The sequence below is a fragment of the Alosa pseudoharengus genome, unplaced genomic scaffold (genome assembly GCF_046254945.1).
Source record: "Alosa pseudoharengus isolate Yale_2024_CS ecotype anadromous, Long Island Sound unplaced genomic scaffold, YU_APseudo_1.1 YU_APseudo_1.1_scf_2, whole genome shotgun sequence".
Taxonomy (NCBI): domain Eukaryota; kingdom Metazoa; phylum Chordata; class Actinopteri; order Clupeiformes; family Clupeidae; genus Alosa; species Alosa pseudoharengus.
Window position 1 is genome coordinate 54,457,610 of NW_027468663.1, and position 17,069 is coordinate 54,474,678.

The window sequence follows — 17,069 nt, forward strand, 5'->3', positions numbered from 1 at the left end:
GTGTATTCGAGTTATTGAACGACCAACATTTCAGAACTGGAACTACCTAGCTACTGTTGCCTCAGATGACAAAGACGACAGAATTGTGATCATACCTATAATTACTATAAATTATGAAGCATTACAAGTATACATTGCATTATAAGTTTGTTGCAAATCAGTTACCTCCTTCCAAGTTTATGATGCTATTCTAAACTTTGTTGAAGGCAGACAGGAGAGAAGGAGTGACATTTTGTTTTTTAATTCACAAAATAAGAATTGTCATGAACATCAAAACACACAAACAACATTATCCACACTATAAAAAAAGAGGTATTGACCCTGTGATTGAGTATACAGTAAGGTGCTCGATGGCAGTGCAAACAGGTAAGGCAGTGCAAGGATCAGGTCAAAAGACCATATAAGACATAAAGACATCTAGGACATATAAGACATGGTAATATTACAAAATATTGGTGAGGAATGGGTTATGGTAGTGCTGACGTCTCAGAAGCGGCTCTTGAATGATGATTTTGCAGCTTCCTTTGGCGGCTTTGGGACAGGGGCGATGTTAGGTGGCAAAGGAGGTTGTGGTTGGGTGAGTGAGGTGGTTGACACCTTGAATGTTATGTTTGGGTTGCGTCTGTTTTCTATGACCTTCTCAATTAGTGTCTGGATGAACTTGGTGGTGTGTGGTTTATAAATTTTCTTTACTATCCATTGCTTTGACTTCTTGCAGAAGACCTGCTTGACACGTGATTCTCCTATAAATGAGAAAGATTATAATGATTACACAGATATCTGAATGAAGATTTGACTAGTAGATGTCTCTCCACAGGAATAGAATGAACTTTTCAGCAAAGTATGCATTTTGAGTTAGCTGTGAACATGCTAATTTTGGTTATTTTAGTATTTAGAGTACATGAAAACACACCTGTTGCCGTGGTGGCTTGTTCTCGTGCCACAATGTTCTCATTATGTTCCATGATGGCGAGGTAGGCCCTCTCCCTCATTCCCTCGTAGGAGAAGGCCTGGCGTTTAGGGAGGTATTTCAGGAGAGCACTGTGAAAGATCTCCAGTGGCCCTGTGTGAAAAGGAGAATACAGGAGTACTAATTAGAACATGTTCAATAGGATATGTTCAAAACATGTGGGTAAAAAGGGCGTCAGTTCTTACCAGTATGTTTGAAGAGGGCCATCTTCTGAAGATCTTTCAGAAGCCTTTTATCAAAGACTAGCGACGTCAGGTCCTGATATGCCACCGAGTCCTTCTTCAGCCACATCCTCTTCTTCTGCTCCTCAGCTGTTAGAGGAGCATGGTCACAGTGACGACGCTTTCCATCCGTGTCAGTCCATCTGTGTTCATTGACCACATGGTGTGGAATGCACTTCCACCTGTTTTGTAGTGCCTTTGGGAAAGAAAAGATTCTCAATAATACTATTACTTGAAAAAAATCAGATAGAAAATGTATGGCAGCTTTTGATTCCTTACCTCGATGTCCCCCTTACTGGTGCCACAGGAAAACCACATGTGGTTTACGACAGACCTGTGAAAGACATAAACATTTGTAATTTTGCACCTTGTAAATCAATGGAAGTTCAGGAAGATTCAGGGCTGATAGGAAGTGAAATTATCTGTGTCTGAAATTATCAAATACTTTCAAAGACACCATAGAGAATTGCCTTTCTTGACAACAGTCAAATGAGTGGAACTCGCACACCATGCAGCCGATGCAACAATACGTTTTTATTGCATAAAAGTGTAAAGTGCTACCCAAAGTGCATGCAAAACGTTTTCAGTCCCATTCAGACCATCCTCAGTGCAAACATACAAAGGTAAACGACTTCCTTATATAGACTACGCCTAGTTGGTGGCAGACATGTCAATCAAAAGGTTAGGTAGGTTGACGTGTTGACTAGATATTTTAAAAGGCACCGTTTACCTATTTTCAACTTTCTGACAACATACATGGCCGAGCTCAAGCCTGAATTTAGGCACCACGCCTGAACTCTATCAGACCTGAAGATTGCAAACCAACACTGACCTGTTCCAGGAAAGTAGGATTTCGTTCCCCTTTTTCTTTCCCTTCATTAGCAACTTCTTCCGGAAACCTGTGGTAAAAAATGCAACATAACTTTGGTCAAACACCAACAATTTACATATTTCCCCCATTCACCCTGTCTGAGCCTTTCATAGTTTAGATTTATTTAGCTATTGCTTATTTTAGCCACATGGTTGACTATTGCACAGGGTGTGGCTTGTCAATGGGATTTTTTGGAGAACTGCAGGTGGGGTGATCAATTGGAAAAGTAGATAGACAAGTTTACAAGGATGGCAAAAAAACATACCTTTCGCTGTGTGCCAGATGTCAAATTCGTGCTGGACATTAGGAAATTCTTCCCTCATTATCTTCTGTATTGACGTGGAGCGGTCCGTTGCCATCACCTCCACGTCAAGGCCTGTGTCCAGGAGATCGTTCATTCCCCTTCTAAACCCCAGTGGCTCCATAGCGCCAGAGCTGGTGGCCTCTGTACACTAAAGATTTTAAATTTGATAAGTTATCAAGATGTCAACATAGCAAGAGTAATTCTATCAAAAGTTTATCACAACGTTCAACATAACATGAGTAATTATTGTTATTCTGCATCCATTCATATGTTTCTTACCTGAACCAGTTCGGTGTGGAGTATTTCCTTCGTACTGTCTAGCATGAAAGTGTAGTGGCAGTATTTCGCGTTGAAGCCTGGTGAGTCACATCTGCCATCGCCTGACAAGTGTGGCCTCTTCCCATCCATTTGTTCCAAACATACTCTTGCCAAGAGGGCATTTCTTTGCTCTGTGTACACATGCTCAATAGCAGGTACGCCTTCTGGATGTTGTAAAATGTTGATGATCCAATCATTTGGACACCCATTGTTTGGCACCAGTCGGAGAGTTCGGTGTATGTGCCGCCTCTGAACAGAACAGCTGCAGCTGAAAGTACATTTACCTCTGGCATTCCTCTTATGTCTGGTGAAGATTTCCAAGTACCAGAATGGCCTCCAAGACACATCCATTTCACACTTCTCTGTGCCCCAGTATCATAGATAGTATTTGAAGAAATCGGTTTCCCACACATCTGGCAAAACTTGAATAGTGACATTAGGCTGGATTCATTGACAATGATCTTCTTGCCACTCCAGTCTTCCTTTACACCTTCATCTTCTGATGTTGATGACGTGGGGGTGAGGGTTGACTCAAGCTGATAGCTTTCATCTGTTTCACCAACTTCAAGGGTGCTTGCACTGGTATCAAGGCCAGGTGTACTTGGGCATGGTGACTATAAAACAAACAACAGGTTTCTTTTCAAATTATATTCCACTAATTTCAATCAGACAGTAGTCTTAGATATACTGGAGATAGGTAAAGATAGGTGTAGTGGTGAAATAAGAGGTGGGTAGGCTAAACTGCAGTAAGGAAAAGCGCTACTAGATGTTTGTTGTTTTTTTAATACATAAGACATTCAGAATATATGATAATGGTGAAGATTACTGTTTACTAATGGTATGCCTACTAGATAGTTCCAAGAGTGCATACACTCTACGAGGAAGTGCATTGAATGTATTGAGTGGTGGATAAACTCTATCAAGAGGTGGATAAACTATTTCTGACATTTCAGAGGTGGGTAATCTGCGTTTACTTGCGTTTAGCTTCCACTGCAGCCATGATTAGAGATAATATGTAGACTACTTACAAACTGTGCTTGGACAAAGGGAGGAATCTTGACTGGTGTTGAGATCATTGGTGCTGGCGCTGTCTGGGATTCGTCCTCTTCTGATGATGAGGACAAAAACGCTGCAGCAGACGTCGACGACGTTTTAGTCTGAAATGTCATACGTTCAATAACGTTAAAAACATTTGAATAACGTCAGACTAACACAGTAAAACATGGTGGATTTGCATCGCTAATAGCGAACTTATTTAGATCTAGAACGCATAGCAAAGTGTCAAACGTTACATTGCTAACTTTGCTGACGAGTGGAGTTAGCGAGGCAGACACATTAGAACAGCAAGCGACCAAAACATACAAGATATTTACTTTGTAAACAGCCAAATCATATGAGATGTGCTGCTTTCCAGCAGATGACTATATCAGTGTGTGTTCTCAGTAGCCGCTAGAGTCGAGTCAGAAAGAACCTTACCTACAGGCAAATGCGTTTAGCACTGCTAGCAGTTCCAGAAGTTCCTGGCTGTTCGTCGACATCATCTGGCAATATCGATGGAATTGCGGTTTTCACAAGCGCGGGTCTCTTCACTCCTAAGGGGTTGGGTTCGAAGTATTCTGGCTTGAAGTGTAGACTGCACACCGTCAGATGTTTTAGTGCTTCAATGGCCGTGTCCTCTCCGAACTTCGGGTTATTGATAGCACGTAGCCACTTTTTGCACAAGTCCAACTCTTTGGGTAACCTATGAAAACTTACTCCGTGTATTTTCCTTGTGCTGGCTGAACATCCCGGTACCATGCAAGTGCACACCATTTCGAAACACAAACGACGAAACACAAACGAGGAGTAATTCACTAATGATTACGCAAACTAACTCTTCACTACAAATTGTATGATAAGATTTCCAGGTAGCGTAGAGTGGAGCTCAACGCTCGAGCCTTGGTTGACAGATTATGGGCGGAGTTGAACAATTGAGTTCGAGAGTGGGAGTGGCCTGCGGAGCTGAGCATTGCAATGCACTATGGGGATTGTTGTCTGCAATCCACAAGCACTAAAAAGTCATTTTCTGCCTTTTCTCGCTCAAGAAGGCACCAAATTAGAAATGTATGCTACTATTCTACTACATATATGACCCACTTTCAATACATATTCATGTCTCCACTGGTGGAATGTCCCTTTAATGTGAATAAAAACTTTCTAGACGAACATTGGTACTTGTATCAACAAGAATTGTGGTTTATATATCACACGAACTTAGTTAGGGCCAATACACCATCAAATAGAACACTGGAAATGTTTGAACACTTAACTTTTCAGGTAGCCGATATCATTAGCCTTTCAGACATTAGAATGTCATTATAATGCTGCTAACATTAGCCTACATGCTGCAACACAGGTATGAAATATATTATGTTTTAGTGACCTTGTTGTTTCTATGAACATGAATTGTTGTTTATATGAAACATCAACTTAGTCGAGGGATAAAAAGCCCTGTATATCCCCATTAAGAACTTAAACCTTTGAACTAGCTAGCTAGCTGATAGCAAAGCTGGATGCTACCACCGGGTAGACACTGCAGTAAAATGGTTAGCAAACCGTCCATGCCCCCGTGAATATTTCAGTTTCAAGGACGAAATCAAAAGTGTACAAAGGGGTGAAAACCACTTTAAATCGGGTCACATTATTGACTGTTGTGTGTCGAGGGTCAGCTTGTGGGTTTTGTATGGGCCAGCATGAGGGACAAGACCTATCAAACCTAGGAAGTTGTGTGGTGAGTTTTGCAGGGATGTTGGTAAAGCTAGTTAACATTAGCTAGGCTACTGTAGCCTTCATACTGTACGAGCCATATCAATCATTAACCTAGAAATACTTCTTTGTACATTTAATGAACATTTTGTGTAATAATTCACAGCAAGTTAATAAACTGAATATGGTGGTCCAAGAGCAGACCATGCACCGGTCCATGCATCATGGCAGTCAGATACGAAGCACTGCACAATGTTGCTAACGTTAACGTTAACCGCTTTCACACACACGATATAAAATACACGATGGTAAATATAACATTCAATACCAAAACACTATTATTTACATGATTACTCCTGAAATAACTGCTATTAACTATATAAAAATCATTGTTTGGAGGAAAGGGTTTGCGTGCTGTCGCCGGTTGGAAATGATTTGACGCTGGTTCGTGCTGCTTATTTTTCAGTGAGGCGCGGTGGTTTATGGGATGAGTAGTTCCTTCGCTCGGAAATGAAAATATGTACACAGTCTTGTACCTTTGACTTTTTTTGGACTTTCTCTTCGTTTTTTCACTCGAAATGATATGTTGTATGCTTATGAGTTACGCCGTAGCTGATTAGCCTAAGACATGCTCTAAAACTCTTTAGATACGGATTTTTCCAAAACGTCAATGGGAGAAATGAATCGGAAATTTACTTCCGGAAACTAAGCTCTCTCGGAGGAGGGGCGGGACTGTGATGCTCTATAGCAGCCATCACCAAATGGCGGTCCGAGTCCGGACCGTGACGTGATCCTATCCGGACCCAGACCATAATAGCCTAATTTAGATTTTCACGTAAGATTTCAAAGCTGCGCTAAATGTTTCGCTGGTTAGGATAACAGCATTTACTTCAGGACAGGGCCGTAGTCACCATAGACATTGAGGGGGACGTGTCCCCCCCAATATTCAAATATGACCAAAATGTCCCCCCCAATATTCGGAAAAATAAAGAAAGAATAAAGCCTTATACTAGGCCTACAGGAAACCAACACGTATCTGAAATGTAATCAAACGTAAATAACGCACAAACCTATGGTTCCAGAGTAGCCTACACCCCTGAGTGGTTTGTCCTGGTGATTTTCCGTTTTTCGTTAATGGCGTGCGCTATCAAGCTTCCATTTACTGCACCCTACTGCGGTGAGGTAGTGCTGTCAACAATATCGCAAAAGCTACCGGAACACTTTTCACAAAACTTCTTGGAAAGGTGTAGCACAGGCTAAGGAAATCCCATACATGTTTGGAGCCGATCAGACTTAAAGGGAACATTTTCCATATCGAGCCTATTCTCGCAATAATAGCGAAAGTGAAACGTTTTATTTTAAATGGTGAATTTGTGCAAGCCTGTGTTATTTCTTTCACGTCTTTTAACATAAATAATGCATTCATATGCTAGTAGTAATGCCAGAAATTACCGTGTATAGGCCTCTTAGAAATGATTGTTGCATCTTGCATATTATATTTAGATGCGCACTCAATCGCGCATCCATGCAGGCAAAACGTGATCGAATGTGGCGACGTTTACAATAGCCTACGTGATAGCCTAGTTAATGTGAATCGCGGACAATAACCAAAGAAAGGAATTTGCACCTCCATTCACCAATTAGGCTGTAGTAGGCCTAGTGTTTCTACATGTTGGCACAAAACGTAATTTCTGTCAAAAGCCAGTCTATAATGCATACAGGGGTAACATGAGGTGAGTCAGACAGAAGAGGGGCCTGTCTTAGTAGCCTATTCCTGAATCCTGTCAAACTATGTTAAAATTGTGTGATTAGCCGCCAGCATAATAAAATCTAAATTAAAAGACAAAATCTTATTAGGCTCCAAACCTATGAGTCTAAGCCTTAGTTTAAAAAAATCTTCAGGTGTAAGTAATAAAGTCAAAGAACCACATTCTGTGTAATATAGAGGTTATCAAAAGATACTCTAGTTTGTAATTTCTTTTAAAGTATAGGCCTACATTTTGAACACAAATGGAGTCACGGGTCCAGGGATGGACAAGTGAAGTTGCTTCTTCTCCACCCTTCTCTTTTCACGGGGGGGGGGGGGGGGCGCATTCTGTTTGGGGGTCCCTCAGACCCCACCACAGATTTGGTCCCCCCCAATGTTGACATCATGACTACGGCCTTTTATTACTGTATTCACAAAACATTACATGTAGTTGTATTAACTCTGTAACAGATTGCATAAAGCTAGCTCAAATACAAAAGCACTTCTTGACTAAGGTTATTATATTATGCGCATTCATCTGCGGATTACATTCGATTGCACATGCCTGTTTTGGACAAGCTATCTAATAGCCTTACCATGGCTATTGCTAACAAAATTAAAATTACAACACCTTAACCTACCACCTATAATGGCACTTTATTAGGATATGTATACAATCTATAGATTAGCCTATATAGATCATGCTATTCAACAACTTCAACATTACTAATTATGTGTGTTGTAGGGTAACGTTAGGTTATTTGCAAGCAAGCATAGGCTAAGGTTAACGTTTCCTAACTTTAGCTGATACACCAAACAACGAATAGAGGCTAACAAACCTAACGATACTAATCTTACAATTTTGCAAAATTATGGGGGAGAGAAAATGGAAATATGATGTAGCCTAAAATAGGCTAGTACAATGTAATTGTAATCATTACAACCGATTGACGTCTTACCTTGAAATGTCCCTCCAAGCTGGATGGAAGCTGGGTGATATCTTTTTACTAGTTCGTCAAATGACACGCCGTAACAGGCTGTCATTGATCCACAATGGGCGTGAAAAGACACGCTAAAAGACTGAAAGGCGTTACATGACACGCTAAATTGCTTTAAAAGTGGCGTGCTATTTTACGCCATCTCGTGAGATCACGTTAATTCTGTCCAGTGTTTTTAAAGGGACCCTATGCGGTTTAGGCAATTTCTTCACTCGCTTTTTGCTCAGTTTTCTCTACAGAGCTCCCCAAACACAGCTTCTGAGTAGGGCTATATATTTTACGACACTCCTTGCTCGGTCAGTCTGCCGTTTCCTCTTTCCCTGTTCCTCTGACAACGGTTTACTTGCTTTCTGCTTCTTTACGCTGGCTCTGCCATGACAAATGTCTGAGAAACTCTATCGCTACCTTGTTCTAGCCGGTGCCTGGCGTGTATGTGTGTAATTCGTTGTCGTTGTGTAGGCTAGGAAGTGGAACCAAGTCAAGCAGCATGTATGTCTTGCAGCAAGAAGCTGTGCAATCTGGTGGACAAACTACTAACAATACTGCAAATCTAAATGAAGGATCAATATTCGGTTTTCCTTTAAATTATTTTAAAATATTTATCGGCCATTATAAATGCCGATACTGATTAATCGGTCGGGCTCTAATCTGCAGCATTGGACGCAAAGGAACATGTAGGTGCAGGGGAAGCCAAAGTCCTGATAACATGCACATGCGCACACACATACATACACACAAAACATGCAGTTACACAAAGATACAGATACAATCACACAGAGATACACTGTGTTTCACACTCTTTCCTATGATTATGTTCTTCACTTTGGTGAGAGTCATTTATTGTCCAAATTTGACAGATGTCACATATTTCCTCAAAAAATCAGTTATACAGTTTTTCTTGTGACTAGACAGTGCCATAAAAGCTACCCTAGAGATGAAAATCTGACTGTAGTCACATGTAGACAGTTTCTGAGAATGACTTACGTGACATATGTCAGACAACGTATGTGAAAACAACATCTGTAGGCTATGTATGTTTAGGTGGAAACAGCTACATGCAAACCACAGATGCTTGCGTGACATTTGTCAGACAGTCAGCCAGAAAAAGGACGAGAGGTGCTAGGGACCAGTACCAGTGGTTTTCTGTGTAGAGGTCTTAGTTTTTTACCTCATTACTGTCATTACAGTTTTTGCCAATTGCTTACAGATTTTTTGCAGAATGTGGCTCATTATGTCAAAACTGTACACAATCTAAATAAGACATAGAGCACTTGGAGATAAACAACTTACATCTATGTCAAAGTGTAACAATCCTTTCTAAAAATGTAATTCTTGCACCATGTCAATTACTTTCAAATCAGCGCTATTTTTACTGTCATGTCATTATTGTAATTTCTTACTTACGTAATGTCTTATGTGAAACACAAAAAGAAATGCTTCTATAACAGTGGTGGCTGGTCATAATTTATTTGATGAAGTAAGGCGAAATGTGTCTCTATAGAGCAGGGGTATTCAATTAATCTTCAGCGAGGTCCAGTTACGGAAAATTTCCTCATGCAAAGGTCCGGAGCATCATAATGTTTAACGTGCGTGTTTAGGCTATGTGTATGTATGTATGTATAATATTAGGATGGATGGATGGAGCCTAGTTGTAGATAGATAGATAGATAGATAGATAGATACTTTATTGATCCCAAGGGGAAATTCAAGAAATAGTAGATTGTAGGCCTAGGCCTAATGTTTAATGTGAAATAAAATAAGTAGCCTAAAAGGCAACATTCGAAATGAGGAGAAATAAGGCAAGATAAGAGTACCGTAAAACTTCAAATAATCGCCGAGTCCTTAAGAGACGCCTGTCTCTTTTAAACGCCTGGCGTGGCTACTTTGGGTTAAAGGAACACGCCACCAAAAATCAGTAGTGATATATGTTCTTACCGTAACTTTCACGAGTTGAGTCGTACCACTCCCGCGTCGGTAGGTGCACTCAAACGCTCTGTCGCGCGGCGCGAATGTGTTAGCATGTTGCTATGCTAGCGGGCTCTGCCGTGGCCGTAGAGAGAGGCACATAGCAGTATTCAAACACCTCCACGTTTTACCTACTTAAATACAGTTGCACGAGTAGTTGATGAAAAATGTTAGGGCACACAACATGAAACGTGACGATTTTCCAAGCGAATAAACATGAGAACTACAATGTGTGGCGCAATAGCACTTGGGAGTACTTCGACTTAGCGTGGTAATATTATTAACACCTAATTGTAGATCCTATCCACCACAGAGTTTAGAATCCATGCTTGATCGACCCTCAGCCTCTCCCTCCCCTCTGAGCGAGAGAGGCACACACACTAGAGATGCGCTGATGGGCTATTATTTCAACCATAACTGCATAGCAAAACTTATCATCCATCAGCCATCCATCAGCACCAAAGTTTGTTGACCAATTTTCAAAAATGCACCTGCCCACCATCCGCTGGTTGTTTTAATGTAGGCTATATGGGTGATGCAGCGCTGCTGACGTGAGGCTAGAAAGCCCTTCTAGGCCTATCCCCAGAATATCAGCAGCAAACTCAGTCTCTGTCGCGCAAAACAGTCTCCAAATAAAACGCACATCGGCCTGTTGCCTATTCTGCCAGCTTGTGACAATATATCGTCCAAAATGCTTGATTGCATTGCATTCTCCACATTTTTAGCTACATTTTCATGTACCACATCAGCATTTTTGTTCAGTGAATCTTTTGTAAATTGCTTTACAATTACCGTCGGGCCTATAGGCCTATTGCCTGGCTTGCCTCAGCTTCGGTCACGTCCTTTTACAATTTTATCATTGTAATAAAAAACGCAATTTGCCACATAATTTCAGCATGCTCCTGGCCTACTAATTAATGCCTATTGTACTTTATTTTTTGCAAAAAGAAAGAAATCCTTGATAAAATAACAAGTCATTCACATTATAGGCTACTTTACTGTTATGTCAGGTTGACTGACAAGCCTGTTCTGAAGACTCCCATTCATTTTGACTGCACGAGCGCGTCTTTTTCAGACAGACATCGCAATTCATTTTATAGCAGGCCATCGGACAAATATGACGCCTCGATATTAAAGAAACTCCGACTCCATTCATTCTGAAAGTCCACCGCACAACAATGCAACGTGCATGTTCACATTTTTAGTAACAACCGCCAAACTTGCTTGCTTGCCTTACACATCTAAGTTTTCCGACTATTTTTCTTACCTTCTTTTTCCGCTGTGGATGTTAGTGAGTTTGTAGAAGTTTTAGCTCTTACGTTCTGAACATCTCGCACTGCCATCGCCGAATGTCATGTCTTAGTCATATCACTCTCTGTCTCTCTTTTAAATGCCTATTCCCTGAATGGTAGGATACAATTATGTGTTTTATATATAGGCTAATATCTAAACAAAATAACCCAGGCAGTCTCATCTAGGATATAACACAGGTTGAAGTTGGTTCTATTTAGGGAGGTGAACATCTGTAGATGACTCAGAAATGACATCGGAAGACAAGGAGTGGCAAGAGGCAAGCCGAAGTCTGCTGACAAGGGCCCGACGGTAATTGTAAAGCAATTTACAAAAGATTCACTGAACAAAAATGCTGATGTGGTACATGAAAATGTAGCTAAAAATGTGGAGAATGCAATGCAATCAAGCATTTTGGACGATATATTGTCACAAGCTGGCAGAATAGGCAACAGGCCGATGTGCGTTTTATTTGGAGACTGTTTTGCGCGACAGAGACTGAGTTTGCTGCTGATATTCTGGGGATAGGCCTAGCCAATGTACGACTTTTGCCTTTTAATATATTTGCTGCATTAGATCAGTCTTTCTAGAACAGGCAAGGGCTTTCTAGCCTCACGTCAGCAGCGCTGCATCACCCACATAGCCTACATTAAAACAACCAGCGGATGGTGGGCAGGTGCAGTTTTGAAAATTGGTCAACAAACTTTGGTGCTGATGGATGGCTGATGGATGATAAGTTTTGCTATGCAGTTATGGTTGAAATAATAGCCCATCGGCGCATCTCTAGTGTGTGTGCCTCTCTCGCTCAGAGGGGAGGGAGAGGCTGAGGGTCGATCCAGCATGGATTCTAAACTCTGTGGTGGATAGGATCTACAATTAGGTGTTAATAATATTACCACGCTAGGTTGAAGTATTCCCAAGTGCTATTGCGCCACACATTGTAGTTGTCATGTTTATTCGCTTGGAAAATCGTCACGTTTCATGTTGTGTGCCCTAACATTTTTCATCAACTACTCGTGCAACTGTATTTAAGTAGGTAAAATGTGGAGGTGTTTGAATACTGCTATGTGCCTCTCTCTACGGCCACGGCAGAGCCCGCTAGCATAGCAACATGCTAACACATTCGCGCCGCGCGACAGAGCGTTTGAGTGCACCTACCGACGCGGGAGAGGTACGACTCAACTCGTGAAAGTTACGGTAAGAACATATATCACTACTGATTTTGGGTGGCGTGTTCCTTTAAAGGCCGGTCTCCAGTAGAGGCCTGGTCTGTTTTTTAGTTTCGGGTTGTAATTAATCTTCTAAAACCCGTCAGATCGTCTGTTTAAAGATTAGCAATGACACGAAACCGTTACAGAAAGGAGGTTACAGCAGTGTGAATTAGATATTGCACGTCGTTACAAGCCGTCGCAAAGCATTCACATGTCTGGTCACAGTTGCAAGGTTTTAGAATGTTGCATCAAGTTGCTGCTCATCTCGTTGCGAATCTTGGGTGTGATTTGGGCTTAAGTATGGTGCAGACTACGCACGTTATGATTAGATGGCATTAAAAGACTGCGATGTGGAAAAGCTAGAGTTCCAAATTGTAAAACTTTTTTTCCAATATGTCCGACTTCGTCATCGTTCAATTCATCCCTTGTGAAAAATAGATTGAAAATAAAGTAGGCACTGATCTTTAAAATCCTGTTTCCTGTAGCCTAAATGTTGTCAGTCATTCTTAATATTCGCAATTGGTGCACTGGCATGTTTAACTGTTAGCTGCAGTGTAATGTTAGATTATGTGTAAGTTAAGTACAGAACTGACTGTGCTCCCAAATTTTTGTCTGTGCTCCTAAATTTTTTAACTTGGGGGCACAAGTGCTCCTGGAAAAAAATGTTAGTGTAGAGCCCTGCAACTTAATTTCATTGGATAACACAGCGGCTCTAACTAAGAGCGGTCTGCTTGCTGTCCTGCTGCAAATATGCATTCGAACTTGACGTGAAATATCCGTAGTCGAACTATAAATAAACTATTCGGTTTTTAGTGCCAAGTGTAGCGCATTTTTACAGTTTGTAAAAAGTTTGTTTTTTATTTTATTGTTTGCCATCTCATAGCGGGTGCTCTAAACGTATTCTAGCGTTGGCCCATGACCAAATCAAGCCAATAATAGCTAGTAGCCACAATAATGACTGAAGCCAGAGCCCTCAATAGCCACCCTGTTTTGAAAATTATATTGAAGATATTCAATATTATTGAAGATAGTATTGAAGATAACGCACAGAACGGTCAGCCTGAGCGGACAATTACGTCCCCAACTCATCTAAAATGTGGTGTCTTTACTTTGAGTTGTACACCGCAGATGGTAAAGTAACGGTTAAAGAGAATGTTGTCTGCGGACTCAGCAAAGAACAGTTTACTTACGCATCCACGACGTCCAATCTTCGCGCTCACCTGTGGAGTTACCATCCAAATGAGGCAGCGGTGTCAGAGGCACAGTAGACGGCCAGAGCATCGCCAGGCGTCCAACATCGTATGATTGCATTTCCGTAAATCCTAAATTATGTCCAGGGTCTGCTATTTACTTAGGCTGCAAAGCACAGGTATTCATTTGAGGTATGCTTATTCGAGGCAGACCTTTATTTCTTACATTGTACGTTATTGTGAGACATGCGTTTTGTTTGGAGCGGCATACCAGCTATCAAACGCAGACGATTTTCGGTTTTGGTATGGGATTTAATTTACTTTTTGACTTGTATTATATAGTTAAATGTTGAGGCTGATGGGCATTTAAATCTAGAGGGTATTTGATGATCACTGTAAAGTTTCGTGTAGTTGAAAAAGTGTGAGACAAGGCCTTTTTCATTCATTGAACGTGCACTGTGCTCTAATGGAATCCTTATTGCATAGCGAAGTAGGCTAGCCTAAATTGAGTTTTTTTTTTATTATGCATGGTTTACTTTTTATTAAATTCGTAGGCTGGAATGCCTCGCGGCAATATTGTGTTTAAATGTAGTAGCCTAGTGCTTCAGCCTCTGGCAAGCTCCAAAGGGGGCGGCTATAGGTTGAGAGCAACGTGTTGGAGACCCATGGTGTAACGAGACAAGGTCTTTATGCCGCTGTTGTGTAATTTATTGTCTTTAATCATGTTTAGGCTACGTTTGTTCGGGACAAACAACAACGAAACAAGATCAATACAATTTTCTTTATTTGTTTATTTGTCATATGATGGATAAACAACCATAATATGCACGTCTTCTCATAGGATCCTCAAGAAATACGCACTGAATAACGTTTGGCTGTAGCCGCCGGATATGTACCCGCCCACCAACATGTACGCGCATGAGAGCTCGTGCCCAACATGGATTTTCGTGCATGGAGCTGGTGTCACTCCCCGATGTGAGTCGCGCATGCGTCACTTTGCTACTTTGCGACTACCAGTGCTGTTAGCCACAGAATAATGACATTAGCCTACACAGCAGTAATGTATTATTTAGCGTAAGGCATCACTTTTTCACGGCATGATCTCTAATGTCAGTTCTAGATTAGAGGCTGAAGTAGCCTGCTAGCGAGAGACTTCTGTAATATCAATAAAAATTGACCTACATAACGAAGTTTGTTCACTGCTGGCAAGTAAGTAAGCAATCAAGCACAACAAAGGCTGTCACTTGAATGGCGTTTGCTAACGTTAGCAATCAAACAATCTTAGATAGCTAAAACGTTTTTGAAACAGAAAAGTGAATTATTTTATGGATTTCAGTCGGATCCCTTGGCATTGCCGTAAAACCTATCAATCTGAGCATGCGAGACTCACATCGGGGAGTGACACTGGTTCCAAATGCTCCATGCAGCGCCATATTTGAAAATGGCGTATGCTAACATGCCGAAGCTAATCTGCACGCTCTTGACCCCCTGGTAGAGACACAGCACTCAAAAAATACTCCATAGAAATGCATGGGGCTACACATATCCCACCCCTTCCTCGGCAAAACGTCGACATGTGAATACATTGAGCCAATCATATGGTGTGTTGTGAAGACATCGTGCCAATCATGTGTTGTGATCTCGCCGCTGGAGCAAGATTGGAATCGTGAAGCCTTGCGCACGCGCAGTTCGACCCAAAGACTGTGCCCGATGAGTGCCCATAAAACGTTGGTATATTGTCGCTGAGTGGAGGGACTTGCCTAAAAGGACTTTGCTGAATCTGACACAATTTTGTTTGACTGGCTGCGACACAAGATAACAACATTGACGCCAAATTGCATCTAAACTCGAACACGACATAGTCATACTTTCCATTAATAACACATGACAACATCCAAAAACGTGTTAAAACGCCGTGGTCTTCTACTTTCTTTGACAACATTTTCAGTTCCATTTCATTCACGCTTCAGCAATGGGCGTCTAGGCACTCGCGCACGACATCCTCCGGCACTCACGCTAAACTCCGCCCTGGAAACTCAGAATCTCAGAAACCGTATATCCGGTAACACCGGCGCCATTACTGAGCTGTCGCTGGGTAGCATTACGCATAGACAGTAAAAGAAATGGACGAACAGACTCCGTCGTTCTCAATGGGAGGGCACTGAGTCATTTTTCAGTTGGTCCCCCCAGTACTGCGCAGACTCGCACTTAACTTCGTGACGTTAGCCATCGAACTGAATCTTGTAACTCATATGATAGATACACAGAAATTCTTCTCACACTTCCTTCGCCTTCAAAGTCATCAAAGTTAAACATTTATTTATGTATTATTATTAATATCATCCTCACAAGTGATATCAATTCGTGTTAATGTTGAAACTACCACACATGATCATCTTCAAAAACAGTCATGGTAAAACAAAAATGTTATAGCTTCTAGCCTTGAAGCTAATCTTCTTTCCACTTTTCTGACCTACGGTCAATCCATCGAAAACCTCTGAAATGATTATCGTTAGACTACCTAACGGTAAAACCACTGTTTTTTATTAGGTTTACTTGCCTCTATGCTTTACCTTAACATACAATGCTATTGTAGGCTACATAGCTCACGAGGTTCCGTGCTGGCTGGACTACGCTTCTTCTCCAAACAATACACAAGTTCACGCGTGAAACCCCGGGTGCCGCCATAACGCTACCAAATGCAATTCATTTCTGCCGGAAGTGGTTTGCGCAGCGTCTGCCGGTGTAAACACAGCGATGTCCATGCTAGCTTGGGATCACGGTTCTACCACTTTGACTGGAGATGGCGTTATTCTCCCCCACCCGAATTCAGTGCAGAACTGGGAGGATAACATGACGACGTGGCCCAGCATAACGTACAGCAAGATTTGCTCCTACTTCGTGCAATCCTTAGCAATAGATGGAAAAGCAATGGACAATCTGAAAGCCTCCGAGGCATATCAATACCTGCACAGCAACAAAGTCGGTTGTGTCATGTCATACAAACATGATCGTTTTGTTTATATGAAAGCAAATGTAGAGCCTAGCCAGTGTTTGAACAATGCGTGGCATAATGCTTGGGTGCTGGTAACTGAAGCTGGAGAAGTCAAAACTGCGGGATGTACGTGTGTTGCTGGACCAGGGAGATCTTGTTCCCACTCAGCTGCGATCCTGTGGAAGGTAACTAGATGATTTGACCATTGTAGCCTAGGCCTTGTCTTGTTTATTGTTGGTATCCG

The 17,069-nt window shown here is 41.6% G+C and overlaps 1 protein-coding gene across 2 annotated transcripts; it reads right to left on the reverse strand.

Moving 5' to 3' along the window:
• Positions 1-225: 225 nt before the first annotated feature.
• On the reverse strand, positions 226-3,066 carry LOC143135417 (uncharacterized). Of its 2 annotated transcripts, XM_076296084.1 has the most exons (6): positions 2,646-3,066; positions 2,328-2,514; positions 2,024-2,090; positions 1,156-1,387; positions 914-1,063; positions 226-743 (listed from the first exon to the last, which is right to left on the reverse strand). In XM_076296084.1, exons 4-6 carry the CDS (start codon positions 1,259-1,261, stop codon positions 487-489), a joined length of 513 nt encoding a protein of 170 aa, XP_076152199.1. In that variant the 5' UTR covers positions 1,262-1,387; positions 2,024-2,090; positions 2,328-2,514; positions 2,646-3,066; the 3' UTR covers positions 226-486. The 2 variants fall into 2 exon arrangements, with proteins under 2 accessions (XP_076152199.1, XP_076152198.1); XM_076296083.1 differs by lacking the exons at positions 226-743; positions 914-1,063 and having other exon boundaries at positions 1,169-1,387.
• Positions 3,067-17,069: the final 14,003 nt, after the last annotated feature.